At 47.2% G+C, this 14,175-nt stretch overlaps 1 protein-coding gene across 1 annotated transcript in view; it reads left to right on the forward strand.

Moving 5' to 3' along the window:
* The window catches only part of CLMN (calmin (calponin-like, transmembrane)), a 64,890-nt gene that overhangs the window by 26,945 nt on the left and 23,770 nt on the right, over window positions 1-14,175 (forward strand). Inside the window, exons 3-6 of the mRNA XM_008570526.1 lie at window positions 2,704-2,799; window positions 4,782-4,865; window positions 10,180-10,272; window positions 12,050-12,240. Coding sequence (XP_008568748.1) covers window positions 2,704-2,799; window positions 4,782-4,865; window positions 10,180-10,272; window positions 12,050-12,240 — 464 coding nt within the window. The remainder of the gene's footprint in view (window positions 1-2,703; window positions 2,800-4,781; window positions 4,866-10,179; window positions 10,273-12,049; window positions 12,241-14,175) is intronic.

The following is a 14,175-nucleotide window of genomic DNA, read 5'->3' on the forward strand; positions in this document are numbered from 1 at the left end:
AGTCCATTTATCAGGGGCGTTTTGTTCGGGCCTGGCGTTTTCTGCCTCGCATTAACAGGAAAAACATTTCCGTAAGAGCCTCGGTAACCCGATGCCGTCATGCTCAGCGTGGAATGTACCCAAGGAGCTGAGGGAGTTTGCTAAGAAAATAATTTGCCTTTTGGTTCAAAGTCATGGCTGCCCTTGAAGCGAAGGCTTTATCTGTGCACCTGTGGGTGGAATCGCCTGTACTTTGACTAACTGAGGGTAAGGGGACTCATATAAAAGGGAAGGAAATGCCACCTTCCTTAATAAAAAATAAAACACAGACCTTCCAAGGCTGCCATGGGAAGGAGGCTTGCCCAGAGGAAAAGGGTGGCTGGCCACGGTTCCATTGTGTTTCCAAGATTTTCTTTACCCTTGGGTCTCTGGCTGGTTATGGCTGCCACCGCCCCATGGGCCCCAGGGGCACCACACCCCATTAATCCTGTCTCCTATGTGAACGCCCAGCCTCCCATGGCACCAGTAGCAGACAAAGCACTCAGGCTAACTTCTCTAACCTTGCCAAAATCCCCAGTACCAAAAGGTAAAGGGGGGATTCATGCTGGGCTGAGAGCTTATTAAGAATGCCGGTTTCTGGACGCTGCTCCCTGAGATTCTGTTGTGGTGAGTCCTAACTATGCTGTGTTAACGGAGTTATGATTGAATTTGTGTAGTCAACAGAAACCTTTCTTCAAGCAAAGCCTTACCTGGAACCCTAAGTACAGGCCAGTAAGAGCTAAGCTCTCTGAATGAAGGGGGTGTGGGTGCAGTGGGATCAGCCTCCTCTTCCACCCCCTCCTCTGCAGGGTGCCCTGAAACTGCTCTGCATAAGCCTGGGGTTCCAGGGAACACAGTTTGCAAATCCCTGCACTGGAGCATCTGACCCACAAGTTTAACCGGCCCCACAGACTCCAGGCCATGACCACACAGTGTCGGTTCTCCTGGACAGCAGATCCTCCAAGTCTAGGCCCAGAGAGGAAAGTTGCGGGGGCTTCCAACTCTTTCCTACCCAGGCCCCCTTCCACACACCAGATCCCATTTGGGGAATTGCCTTTTCCCCCAGGGAGGGGGAAGTGGTGTGGTGAACTGGGGCTGGGGCTGCCACATTTACTGACCAAGGGAACCTAGGAAGAGAAGCGAGTGGGGCAGAGAGGGGATGATTCAAGAGCTAATCACTAGCAGCCAGCTAAGGGATCTCCCTTCCACTTACAGCCTCAAGGCATACGCCCAAGTGAATGCCTTACTGTGGAGGGCACCCCAAGGCTCTGCAGGAAGGATGCCACTGCACCACAAGCTGGTGGGTTTAATCAAGGAAGGCAGGTGCTGTACCAGGCACTTTCCCCACGTGGTCTCATTTCATTCCAGCCCCAGCCCTTTGGGGGGGTCAGATTCCTAACCTGACCTTGCAGAAAAGGACATTCAGGCCGAAGCAGGTTGAACAACATGCAGGCAGGTGCTGTACCAGGCACTTTCCCCACGTGGTCTCATTTCATTCCAGCCCCAGCCCTTCGGGGGGGTCAGATTCCTAACCTGACCTTGCAGAAAAGGACATTCAGGCCGAAGCAGGTTGAACAACATGTCTAAGGCCACGTCCCTATTGAGGGGAGAACTTGGATTTGAACTCAGGCGCATCTGACCCCTCGCTTCTTATTGGAGCGTGTGAAAGGCGCACAATGTTGCTTTATCTCAGGAAGCCTGGATTTTGTGGGAGTGGCATTCAGCCAATTAATTTTTTTGTACAACTTTAATTAATTTGGTTTGTTTTAAGGAGCTTGTATTACTTTTGTAGCTAAATATGTAAATATACAAAAAGATATACATATAAATAAACCTCTCAACCTTTGAGTTCCTAACAAACCTGCAAGCATGGGGTGAGGAAAGGATCCAACCATCCAGCCACTCAGCAGGCCAGCTGTGTGTCCATCCACCCTCCTCTGCCTCCCAGCTAAGTTGCATACACCAGCCACCTTCCTGGCATCCCCTGCCACGAGTCCCACCACTTCTAGACTTGGATTAAATATTGACGAAATGAGGATGGGCACCTCAGGGTGCATGTGTGGAGACCAGAGCAACGTTGGACGTGGAAGGACCCTGCCAACATCCAGACTGAGGCCCACAGTGTTACTGACCCAGGGTCATGTGTGGATCTGGGTGCAATTGTGTTCAGCCAGTGTGGCCTAATGCAGGAAAAAGGCTTATACCAAAGAGCTAACTCAACCAAACACTGGGACCATCGCTCAGCCTCTTTGAGCCTCAGTTTCCCCAAACCTGAAGTGAAAGGCTTGCAGCATGTAATTTCACGTAAGCCCCAGTAGAATTATTTTATACTACAGAAGGCTGTAATGGAGACATGCATTTCTTTCTACCCTAAAGCAGAAGCATGAATTGACCTACTATTGGGGTCTGAGATCTCAGGTTAAAAGGGTCTCCACGGATCACTTATTTGATCAGCCTTTGTTGCTGAATGTTCTCCACAGCTCTCCTGTCAACTGGCAGTGCACCTGCTTCCTGGGTATCACCTCCAGGGTGACGGGTCTGTGACCTCTGTGGATGAGCGTTTCCACCTATAGACAGATTTGGATGTTTGAAAGTTTTCTCTTGAGCTGAAACATGAATCTGTGAAATAGTGTCATGGATTACACAGGTCACTAATCAGCCACATTCTTTCCTCCTCTTCCATAGTGCAACCCACCTCTAGAAGTTAAAGATCTGTTCGTTGATATACAAGATGGCAAAATCCTAATGGCTTTGTTAGAAGTCCTTTCTGGGCGAAATCTGGTATGTATGTCACAGGAGGGTCAGGAAGAAATAAAAAACAAGGGAAAACACTGCTGAAGGTTTCTTTTCAATTCAGATATATGTGTAAGTGCACATACCTGGAGGTACATACATCCTTTAACAAGAGTCTTTGAAGGGTGGCATTTCTTTATCAGTGACTATAATCGTGTGTAACTAAGCAGTATCTTTTTTTAGAAGCAAATCTATTTTACTAAATAAATAAATGCCCAGTGTTTTCAGTGAGCCTGGGAAGGCTAAAAATTGGAAATAGACAAAGTTTAGCTAACCAGTTATTACATTAACTAGAATGATAGCTAAGAATGGAAAGATTGAAGAGAAAGGCCTCTTACCAACCAAATTCTGTTATCCACCTTGAGGCTAAAACTAGAACTGCTGGCTTCTAGAACATTCTTGATAAGTATGACGGAAGTTGAATCGAACCAGCTGATGCTGACGTTCATTCCATTTTGGACGTTAGCCTAATCTATCCATGTTGCATGTATCTGCTGTGAGCAGATTGGTCCTTTTTCTCCTCTTCTAGAGCAGGTTTTCTAGACCTTGGCACTGTTGACATTTTGGGTGGAGAGTTGTCCTGTGCATTGCAGGATGTTTAGTATCTAACCACTGAATGCCAGTAGCACCCCCAGTTGTGACAAACAAAAATGTCCCGGACATTGTCTCATGTTCCCTGAGAGAGCAAACTGATCCCGCCCAAAATGCCAGTAGTGTCAAGGTTGAGAAACTGTGTTCTAGAGTCAGTGTTTGATTTGACCTTGGTGACCTAGTAGTACAAAGGTGCGGCCATGGGGTCACGACACTGCTGAACTGTAGCTCAGCCAGTGCAGGCCTCTCCGGTTCTGTTTCTAACCCTAAGTTTAAAGTCAAGAGCTCCTACATCTGTTCTCAGATCTGATGTAGCTGGGGTCTTCTCACACCCCTTAACCCTTCCCTCCTTTGCTTTCCCATTAGCAAAATGGGAGATGCCCACTAGCCACACTTGGAGAGGGCTGTGCAAAGTTACATAAGGAATCCTAATAAGGGCAGACCCACTGCAGCAAAAATAGTATTTGGTTTCTCAGCAGGTCCTGCACTGACCCAGCAGCACGGTCTCCAGAAGGCTTCCTTAAAAGACATATTCTGGTCCCTGGTTCTATGCTCCCAGCAACACAGGCTTCCCATTTTGTGGCCAGAACACTGCCATGTCCCTGATGGGCCTCCACTGGGAGTCTTTGATTCTGGAGCCTGGCCAGGAACAGGCCTCCACTTCCCTTTAGCTTGGCCTGGCTGTTCACACCTGGTAGAATAGACACCCCCCACCCCCCTAGGAGAACAGATGAGCTTCCTTTCAGGATCGGTGTACTCTGATGGAACTCCAGCATACAAGACTAATGTTGTCAGAGGTTTAGCTTCTGCAGGCATCTTTCTCTCTCTGTCTCTTTCTTTTTTTTGCTTTTTGTTTTGACATGGGATAGCTGTCCACAAACCTCTTGGCCAGAAAACAGAAACATCTGCTGCCACTGGGGAGGGACTGTGCTGGATGATTTAGCATCTGAGTGGCGATGCTGACGGCTAGTGTTCCCTGCCCAAACAAAAGCCTCGCTTCAGTGAGGAGAACATGTTACTGAAAGTCTCTGGGGAAGGGAAGAGTCGGATGAGCCAGGAGCTGGGTCATAGAGAAAAATTTGACAAATGTGTCCTTTGTTAACCCACTTCGATTCCCTGCAGTCACCAACTGCAGTGTGTTAAGTCCCAGGTACTATAAATAAGTGCAGTCTTAAAGGGCCTGATGTGACAGTTGCATGTCCTGAGACACACGTGCACAGGTTTGGAGTCAGTCCAGGTGGGTTTTAGCTGTGAGTCCCTCACTTTCTTTTGAAGTTCATGTGAAAAAAGGTAAAAAAGAAGAGCGCATCCAGCAGCACCCTCAGGTATTTCGAAATGCCTGTGTTGGTTTAACTTGCTTGTTTTGTTCTGTTTTATAGCTACACGAATACAAATCCTCATCTCATCGTATTTTTCGGTTGAACAACATAGCGAAAGCACTTAAGTTTTTGGAAGATAGCAATGTAAGTGTTTGAAACTCATCTCGTTAACACAGGCTTCTCTTGCTGTGGAAAAGGTGTAATCTGAAGTTTAGGGTCTCAGCTAAAATGGTCAAATTAAACCAAGCTTCAGTGTTAATGAAAATCACTCAGATAATCTCTCAGTTGGGGATACAGGTCCTGACTCCCTGCCCACCCCGTCCGTATTCACAGGTATAAAACTGTAATGGACGTGCAATCACAGATAGGATGGAGCAGCTGACTGGCTCTCAGATCTTCAGAATTTAGTTGATGTTTTCTTTTTCCATTCCTTTGAATAAGAGTACAGTGACATGTCAGAGTGTAAAACTCTCTCTTGGAACTTAGAATGTGGGAGACACAAAGGGGAATAAGGGGCTAAATGATCCAGGGAAAAAATTACAAAATTCTCCCTTCCTTGATGTAACTTTCTAGCTCAAATGATCTTTTTCTCTGTTTGGAACTCTGTTTCATGTCCTTCAGAAATGAGACAGGGTGGCCCCAGAGGGGTGAAATTCCAAAGCTCCTCTTCCATTAAGTCTAACTAGTTAATCTGTGTAAAGACCCCCTCAGCTTGCCTGACACATCAGCACACGCAGGAAAGCTTCATCATAAGGTGTGATTCATTTGGGATTCTTCATGGTAAACAACCTTGGCTGATTTAAGCAGAAAAGGAATTTGTTGAAAGGATGCCAAGTAACTCACAGAATGACTTGATAGACTGGGGAATCAGGGACAGAACCCAGGGGTGCGAGGCACCAGGACCACCTCAAGTCCCCCTGGAGGGTCAGTGTGGGCACGACTGCCAAGTAACTCACAGAATGACTTGATAGACTGGGGAATCAGGGACAGAACCCAGGGGTGCAAGGCACCAGGACCACCTCAAGTCCCCCTGGAGGGTCAGTGTGGGCACGACCCCCTCCCCTGCCACCACAGCCTCTGGGAAGCCCCCACTACAGCCTCAGGAAGGAACTCTGTACTGTGTCATCTTCACGGCATCACATGTCCAAATTCAAAGGTCTGGGTAGCACTGTGTGGCTACCAAGCCTGGGTCCTCACGCACATCCCAGGTGCGAAGGGAGACAGGACAGCACTTGCCTTCTAAAGAGGGAGTGGACTCTGCCTCCCAATAGCCATACAGTGGGGAAAGTCTCAGACGTGGTGGGAGGTTCAAACAGTGGCAGCCAAAAAGCACATCACAGTAGCCAAGAGGGGGAAACAACCCAAATGTCCATCAATGGATCAATGGATCAACAAATGTGGTATATCCATACAGTGGAATATTACTCGGCCATAAAAAAGAACGAAGCTCTGATACATGCTACAACATGGATGAACCTAGAAAACATTATGCTGAGTGAAATAAGCCAGTCACAAAGGACTCTTATTGTATGCTTCCATTCGCATGAAATGTCCAGCACAGGGAAATCTCTGTCAATAGAAAGTAGGTTAGTCATTGCTTAGGGCTGAAGGAAGACAGGGGGATTAGGATGACAGCTAAAGGGTATGGTGTTTCTTTTAGAGGTAATGAAAATGTCTATCATTGTCTGCAGTAATGCTTGCACATGTCTGTGAATACACTAAAAACCATTGAATTGTGCACTTTACAGGGGTGAATTAAATGCAATATGAATTATGTGTCAATACAGCTACTTAAAAAGAAAGCCCATCCCATATTTATTAAACGTCTCCCTTTCTGTAGAGTCAGTTATGCCATCAGCCCCTGCTCTAATATGGACCAGCACAGGTCCTGGAGCACACCTGCCTCGGTTTCCAATCCTGGCTTCCCCACTCATTTCCAGGAACGATGGGAAAGTTATTTGGACTCTCTGATCCTCAGTTTCTACATCTGTAAAGTAGAGGTGATAAAAACAAAACTTACCTGAGAGAGTTGTTGAGGATTGAACATACCGGTCCAGGTAGGATGCAGCTGATTGCCAGCACTGAGGGCTCCAGCAGCCCCAGCCTTCACTGTGACACTCCATTCAAGTGACTGTCATGTCTGATGCCCACCTGCTCCTGGAGTTAGCACTAGGTATGGCTCTTCTTAGCAGGGCCTACCCCAAATTCCAGGCTGTCATTGTTTTTGTTATAATGCAGGGCCTTGGAACAACCCCTAGGCCCCTTGCCGTTCTTCCTTCCACCTTATCAACCTCTGAATAGTCTCCCACTCTATCAGCTGCCCCTGCTGATGTTGTGTTGGCAAAACTCACCTACTGGATTCGTCAGAACTACCCAGATAGGTTGTAGGTTTGCTTCCAGCAGTCATTTGAGGTACATTCACCAAGTGTCTTCTGTGGGCCTGGGCCATGCTCAGCACTGGGGATAGACAGGTGCATTAGAAACTCCCTCATGACTTCAAGGTGTTTAGGGTCAGGTGGAAGAGACCTCACGTGGACAAGGGTGCTGCAGGGAACACCAAGGGCATGAAAAGGAGCCATGATCCTGCAGAGGCAAAAACAAACAGCTAGCGTGCGGCAGCCGGGGTGCGAGGGCATTTCAGGGAGGGGGACCAGCCTCTGCACAGGTATGGCAAGGACAGAGTGCATAGCTAAGGCTTGGAAGGCCTGGCCTTCTGTGATCCATCCGTAAATATTTCCCAAACAGAAATAGCTGCCTTATAGCACAAAAGAACCTGCAAGACTCTTGTGCTCTCCCTTTATTTTTTATTTAAAAATCTGGAAATATTGCAAATGTGGATATGTTATGTCAGCTCAGTGCCCCATTTGGCAACATTTGTCAGGAAGGTAGGACAGGTGAATGGCCCATTGGGAAGGTGAGTGAGACTGGTGGAAACAGGCATTTCAGATGCAGTCTCTGACCCATCCCCAGAATCCACAAAACAATCAATGGGTCTTTGCTGGTCCCTTCCTGTCCCACTGTCCCAGCTTGAGGAAGAATGGGCCACAGTGGCCCTGCTGAGCCAAAGCAGTGCTTGGAACTACGTGATCGAGGCTGAGCAGCGGCCAGGTCCTGCGTGCTCCAGGATCCAGATGCTGTTGGGTGCTGTGGCCAGCCCGTGTGCTCCGCTCTCCCCACAACTGTATGTCCCAGAGCGTAGTGTCCACTCCCTCGTCAGACACGGGCTGCCCCACGGGACAAACTCTGTGACCTTCTGCAAGTCATTCAACCTCTCCAAGCCTCAGCTTCCTCATCTACGAAATGTGTGTATTGTGAGCATTTAAGTGACTAGCCTGTGAAGACCACTGGGCAGGTAGTCAGTGCTTCACAGGGGAAGCCATTATCACTTCCCAGGCCCCTGTGCTACCGCCCTAGATGTGCCAGCCCAGAGCGGGAGAAGCAATATTCCCATAAGCCAGCTGGTGCCTTGTTCTCCATCTGGCAAAACCAGTTGAGTTAGGAGGAAGAGAAGGAGGACTTTGTCCCTGAAGCTCTTGACTGAAGTCTGGCTGTTAAATTATTTATTTACCACCAAAAACAAAACAGTGGCGGGGCACCCAGGGCAAGGAACACCTGGTCCGTGGGACTTTGGACCACCTGCAACCACCACCTTCCCTCGGCCGGGTTCTCTGGGCCTCGTGGCCAGGAGAGTGCTCGGTTCTACAAGTGGCCTTCCCAAGAGCCAGCTGCTCCCTGCTGGGCCCTGCCTGCCCACGCTGGGGAGGTGCACCCGTGTATTCATGCCATCCCCACAGGGCAGTTCTGTCACTTTCTCACTTTGAAATCTCGGCTCAGAGGGCCACGGCTGTCAGTTGCCATTTGGGCTTCCCCCAGATGGGAGTGCAGGCCAGGAATGATCGCACTGACTAACTGCTTTGATTCCGCTGGACTGGAATGTGTTCTGTAAGCTACAAAAACAGAGGGAGCTGTCAGAGGCAGAGGTTAAGGAGACAAGCAGGCCAAATTTCACAAGTGACTCATCACACAGGACGTGTGCTCGTGATGAATGTGGATGGACTATTGGCCCTGAATTTGATCAGCTGTGCTATACACAATATTGACAACTTCTTTCCTGGCCTCCAACCTGCCAGTGATGAGCCTGTGTTGTCTGAATTATTTTCTTGGCAACAGTCAGCAAAACAGACTTCAGCCAGGGAACTCAGAAGTCTCCCTCAATTAAATAACTGATTGGTGTGGTCAGAAACCCCTGACAAACTGATAGGATCAGAGACCATGAAAAGAAAAGCCATCAGGGGATGGGAGAGAAGAAAGAGGTGTAGGAAAAAGAAAAGTTTTGATATGAAACTCGCACTTCATTTTTTCTCTCCAGAGTCTCCCAGGCAGATTCTTGCGGTGTGGATTTGAAAATATATCTTGACTTACTTTATTTCTCCTCTCTTACCCTGAAGAATGGTTTTTACTTTTGTAAAGGATTGTTAAAAGAGAAGAAAATGTTGCAGAAACTGTTGTGGCCTGCGAAGCCTTATATATTTACTCTCATCTGGCTCTTTCCAGAGAGGTCTGCAGAGCCCTGACCTATGTACTTAGATTGTTTGCAGAATAAAATGATGATTTAGGGCAGTGATGCTCAGACCTGATCTTGCATCAGAATCACTTGGAGAGCCTGTTAAAATCAGATTATCCTTTTAAAAGCAGATCACTGGGCCCCACCCCCAGAGTTCCCGATTCAGTAGGCTAGGGGGTAATTTGCATTTCTGAAAAGTTCCCAGGTGATGCTAATGCTTCTGGTCCAGGTGCCACACTTGGCCTTGGGGATTTACTAAGAGCATCATTCTGTGATCAGAACATGGTTAAATATAAGGGTTTCTACCATAGGCACATTTTAACCAATCAGTAGGATATTTTGTAATGCTGCAGAAACTCTGGGCATAAACCATATGCCACCACACTGTTTCTAATCAGCAGTGGACTTGTCCGTTTTCAGTTCAGTATTGCTGATGTTGGTGCTCTGTGTTTGTCCCAAGGACATGCTAAATCCGGGGGTTTGATGGTGCTAGTGTAGCAAGCAGACAGACCTACTGAGCATTTACCATTTCTCCTTGGAAAAGGATGACTGAAACCTTACCAGCTGTGTGACCCTGGGCATGTTATATTTAACCTCTCTGCATGTCCTCACCTGAACTATAGGGATAGGAGAAGTACCTACATTATAGAGTTGTTGTGAAGGTAAACTGAGTTCATTCTTCTGAGGAGATTAGGATAGTGTGTGCACGTGGTAAGTAATATATATGTGTCTGTTAAGTGCACTTTTGCATGCTGGGTGACCCTGAGAGTGGCCTTGGGCAGCACTGAATGGCACAGGCTGAACTAGAGTAACAGGCTCCTGAGATGTCAGAAAATAACACAAGCCAGCCTCCCCAGAAACCCGCCTTTATGCTCATAAGTTGCTTCTCTCCAGGTAAAACTGGTTAGCATCGACGCAGCAGAAATAGCAGATGGCAATCCCTCTTTGGTTCTTGGGCTGATATGGAACATAATCCTCTTCTTCCAGGTAAAACGATTTCCTTTTCGTAACACACAGTAACTATCCTGAGTCTGCTTAGCGCCAGCAGAACAGTGGGGCCAAATCAAGGGAGACAGTGAGATTAAGTTTCTGGCAGATTCTGACTTCTATTTACTGAAAAAGAACTGAAGGAATCTGGTTACTGAAATGTCTGAGTCCCTGTGATTTGAAAAGTGGTGTGAGCTCTGTTGTCTAGAAGAGAAATATCCATCCTTTTAGGACTTGAAGAGTTACATTACATACCTACTTTGAAAAATAATTTTGTTCTAAAGTGTCACAAGGACTGGGGAAATACTTCCAAACCAAAATTGGACTTGATAGAGTCACTTTCCTAAAATTACCCAAGTGTTCAGCAGAGACGATTAAAGAGACTGTATGAAAGTTGCCCTAGAAAGGGGAACATGTGACAGGTGAGCACTTATTGTCCCATCCTTTGCAACTTTAGCCTCTGTTTGGAAATGCAGATTTTATAAATAAAGGACTGAATCTGGGGTTGGAGTAAGAAGGTAGCATTTTAAGTTTTTCTCAAGTTCATTTCCCTGAATAGGAGGGGTGAGCTGAAATCTGATCTTCTAAAACCCACCCTCTTTTGAAACAAAAAATCATGGTTCATTATTTAATTACCCTCCAAAGAGTAAAATGGTTTGCACAGGGATGATTTGCTGAGGCTTTTGGCTAAACCCTTGCATTTCAGAGAGGAACAAGCACAAACAATGTTTGGAGACTACAGATCCCATTCTGGGTGAGACTTGAACTTAAAAAAAATAAAAGCTTTCTCTCTGAGCCTCAGTTTCCACATCTGTGAAATGGGAGTAGTGATTATACTATGTGCTGAGCATCAAGAGAAGCCATATGTGAAAGCCTTTTGTTAGCTGTACAGTGTTATATACCGGCTTTAGTTACTGATGTTCGTTATTAAACTTCCTGAGAAATGCTGGAAACATCCTGAGAATGTGTTCAGTCAAGGCCTTAAATCCATCCCAGACCTTCATTCATTCATTTAGTAAATGTCTGTTGAGTTTCTCCATGGTGCCAGGCACTGGACACACGAGGCCCTGCCCTCGTGACCCTTTAATCACAGACAAGTCAATCCCATATTATAGAGCTCTATGGTGCAGGCCACAATCAAGGGATGAGCAGGATGACATAAGAGCTCCAAGCAGGGGCAACTACGTCAGATGGGGGAGGGGAGGGGAGAAAACTTCCTGGAGGAAGTGACACAGAGCTGGGTTTTGCAGGATAAGCAGGATTGTGCTAAACCAGTGCTTCTCAAACTTACTGTGTATATGAATTGCCTGGGGGTGGTGTTGAAATGCAGATTATGATTCTGTAGGTCAGGGGCAGATCCTGGGGTTTTGCATTTCTCACAAGTGACTCCATGATATTTGCTGAATGATGGAGGAAAGGGACATTGAGGCAGGAGGACCAACATGAGCAGAGGCAGCAGGGCTTGAAAGAGCTCTGGGAGTGGGTGATGAGAAGAAAGGGGTAAGTGGAGCTGGGTCAGTAAGACCTTGTGTGCCGTGGTGGCCAGAGCTGGACAGACTCCAGGCGGAGACGATCTTCTTTGTAGAGAGTAACTGCATGCACTACAAGCTGCATGAACTGTCCAGGCCATCACAGGTACTGCTATCAGAAAGGAGTTTCTCCCAGTTCTGCATGAGCTGAGACCTCCGGTCAGGGTTATGTGGCCACAAGTCACACAAGGGTACATGCTGGGAGGGTCGGTCTGTCTCTGGGGTCTGAAATGCCATTTTCCTTCCAGATTAAGGAGCTCACAGGCAACCTCAGCAGAAACTCTCCATCTTCCAGTCTGTCACCCGGCTCAGGAGGCACAGATTCAGACTCTTCCTTCCCACCCACGCCCACCGCAGAGAGGAGCGTGGCAATATCAGTGAAAGACCAGAGGAAGGCCATCAAGACCCTGTTGGCATGGGTGCAGAGGAAAACAAGGAAGTAAGCCGCAGCCCCCGCCCCCACCACCCTGTTTAACAAGCTGTTTTCGGGCACAGGGAGGAGTGTCCCTTCCCCTGGGTGGGCAGAGGACAGGGGAATTAGCATTTATTAAGGTGCCAGTTGTGTGCCTGTTGCTTCATATAAACTGTTAGAACAGGGAACACAGCATTTTTCAGTTTTTGCACACACAAAATGAATTCTGCAGAATGTTTGGTTTGCAGAAAGCTGATGAGATTTGAATGCAAATCAAGGGGGTTTCATAATGTTAACCCCCCCAAATGGGCATGTCTCTTGCATTCTAATAATGTGCATATTTATTATTAAGCTTCAGGGTATCTTTTAGAGTCAGTACCTACTTTTAAAATAATAATAATAAAGGCTGTAACATACTTGAGGTTAGGTGTGGCCTTCCCAAAATTAAGGCAGGTGAACTGGAGCAAAGTTCCAGCCCCCAGTTTGACGTCGTGCCAACAGCAGAGGGATTTCAGCAGTTTTATATCAGGACTTCACTAGCAGCTGGCCGACAGCCCCTGGGCCACGGGCAGGGCTGCCAGGCCTGTGTGGTGGAAGCCACACCAACCCAGCTCCACAGCTCCAGCTCCACTACACACTGGCCAGATTGTGGTGAATCACCTACCTCGCCATACCTCGCCAAGCCTCATCTGCATAAGGGTGACTTGTCATCCACTGCCTTTCAGGATAGTTAGGATGAAATGAAATAAAATCCATGAAAGCACCTTTCACAGCGCCAGCGCATAGTAAGCACTTAACATGTATTAGTTCCCTTCTCCCCAGTACATGGAAATAAAAGATGGGAGAGAGATTAGATAATCTTTGGAGTTTTGATTGAGGGATTGAGCGTGACAGATGAACGTTTTCTAATGCAAACAATTACTAAATGTTGTCTAAAAATAAATGAACTGAAAGGCAGTCCATTGCCGGGGATTAGGGTTGGGAGGGAGGCTGGGACTGCACAGAAGTGTCTTGGGGATGGAACAGTTCTGTATCTCCATTGCAGTGGTGGCTGCATGAATCTGTTCTTGTGATAGAATGTTATAGTACTATACACCACCCCATGAATGTGAGCACATGTGAAAACTGGTGAAATTTCAAATGTGGGACATAATTTAATTAATAATTATGTTGGACCCATGTCAGTGTCCTGGTTTTGATGATATCCTCTGTTACTGCAAAATGCTATCACTGGAGGAAGCTGGGGGAGGAGTGTAACAGGGACTGTCTGCACTGTTTTTGCAATGTCTATAGATCTTAAATGATTTCTAAATAAAAAAGGTGTGGTTATTTATTTATTTATTTATTTATAACAGAGTTTAGTAACCACAGTTGAGAGACTGATGGGGTCTCAGGGGATGGATTCTTTTTTTTTTTTTGTCTTTTTGTCTTTTTCCGTGTCTGGCAACGGATAGCAACCCTCAGTGTTGCCCCCGTACTGGACCGGGGACCGGCAACGGGATCGCAACCCTCGGTGTTGCTCCCGCGCCTCGCTCAGCCAGTGAGCGGGAACCGGTCTGTATGTGGGATCCGAACCCTCGGGCGGGAGCGCCGCCGCACTTCCCAAGCGGCGCACTTATCCAGTGCGCCACCGGGCCAGCCCTCAGGGGATGGGTTCTAAAGGAAATTAGTGCCTGGCAGGATTATCTCTTTGTCCCTCACTTTTAAAATTATAATTTTCTTTATATTAATAATGATAGTAGCTGCCACTTACCGAGTGGCTTTACCATGCTACCTTGTTGCACATTAGGTTGACTATATGACATGGCTGTTCTTATGGGGCCAACCCAATCCTTCCCCACAACAGCCCCAGCAAGGTCACTGTGTGATGATCCCTGTTTTGTTTTTTTTTTTTCCTTTTTGTCTTTTTTTGTGACCGGTAACGGGATCGCGCCCGCACCGCACTCAACCAGTGAGCGGACC

The sequence above is a fragment of the Galeopterus variegatus genome, unplaced genomic scaffold (assembly GCF_000696425.1).
Source record: "Galeopterus variegatus unplaced genomic scaffold, G_variegatus-3.0.2 Scaffold609, whole genome shotgun sequence".
Taxonomy (NCBI): domain Eukaryota; kingdom Metazoa; phylum Chordata; class Mammalia; order Dermoptera; family Cynocephalidae; genus Galeopterus; species Galeopterus variegatus.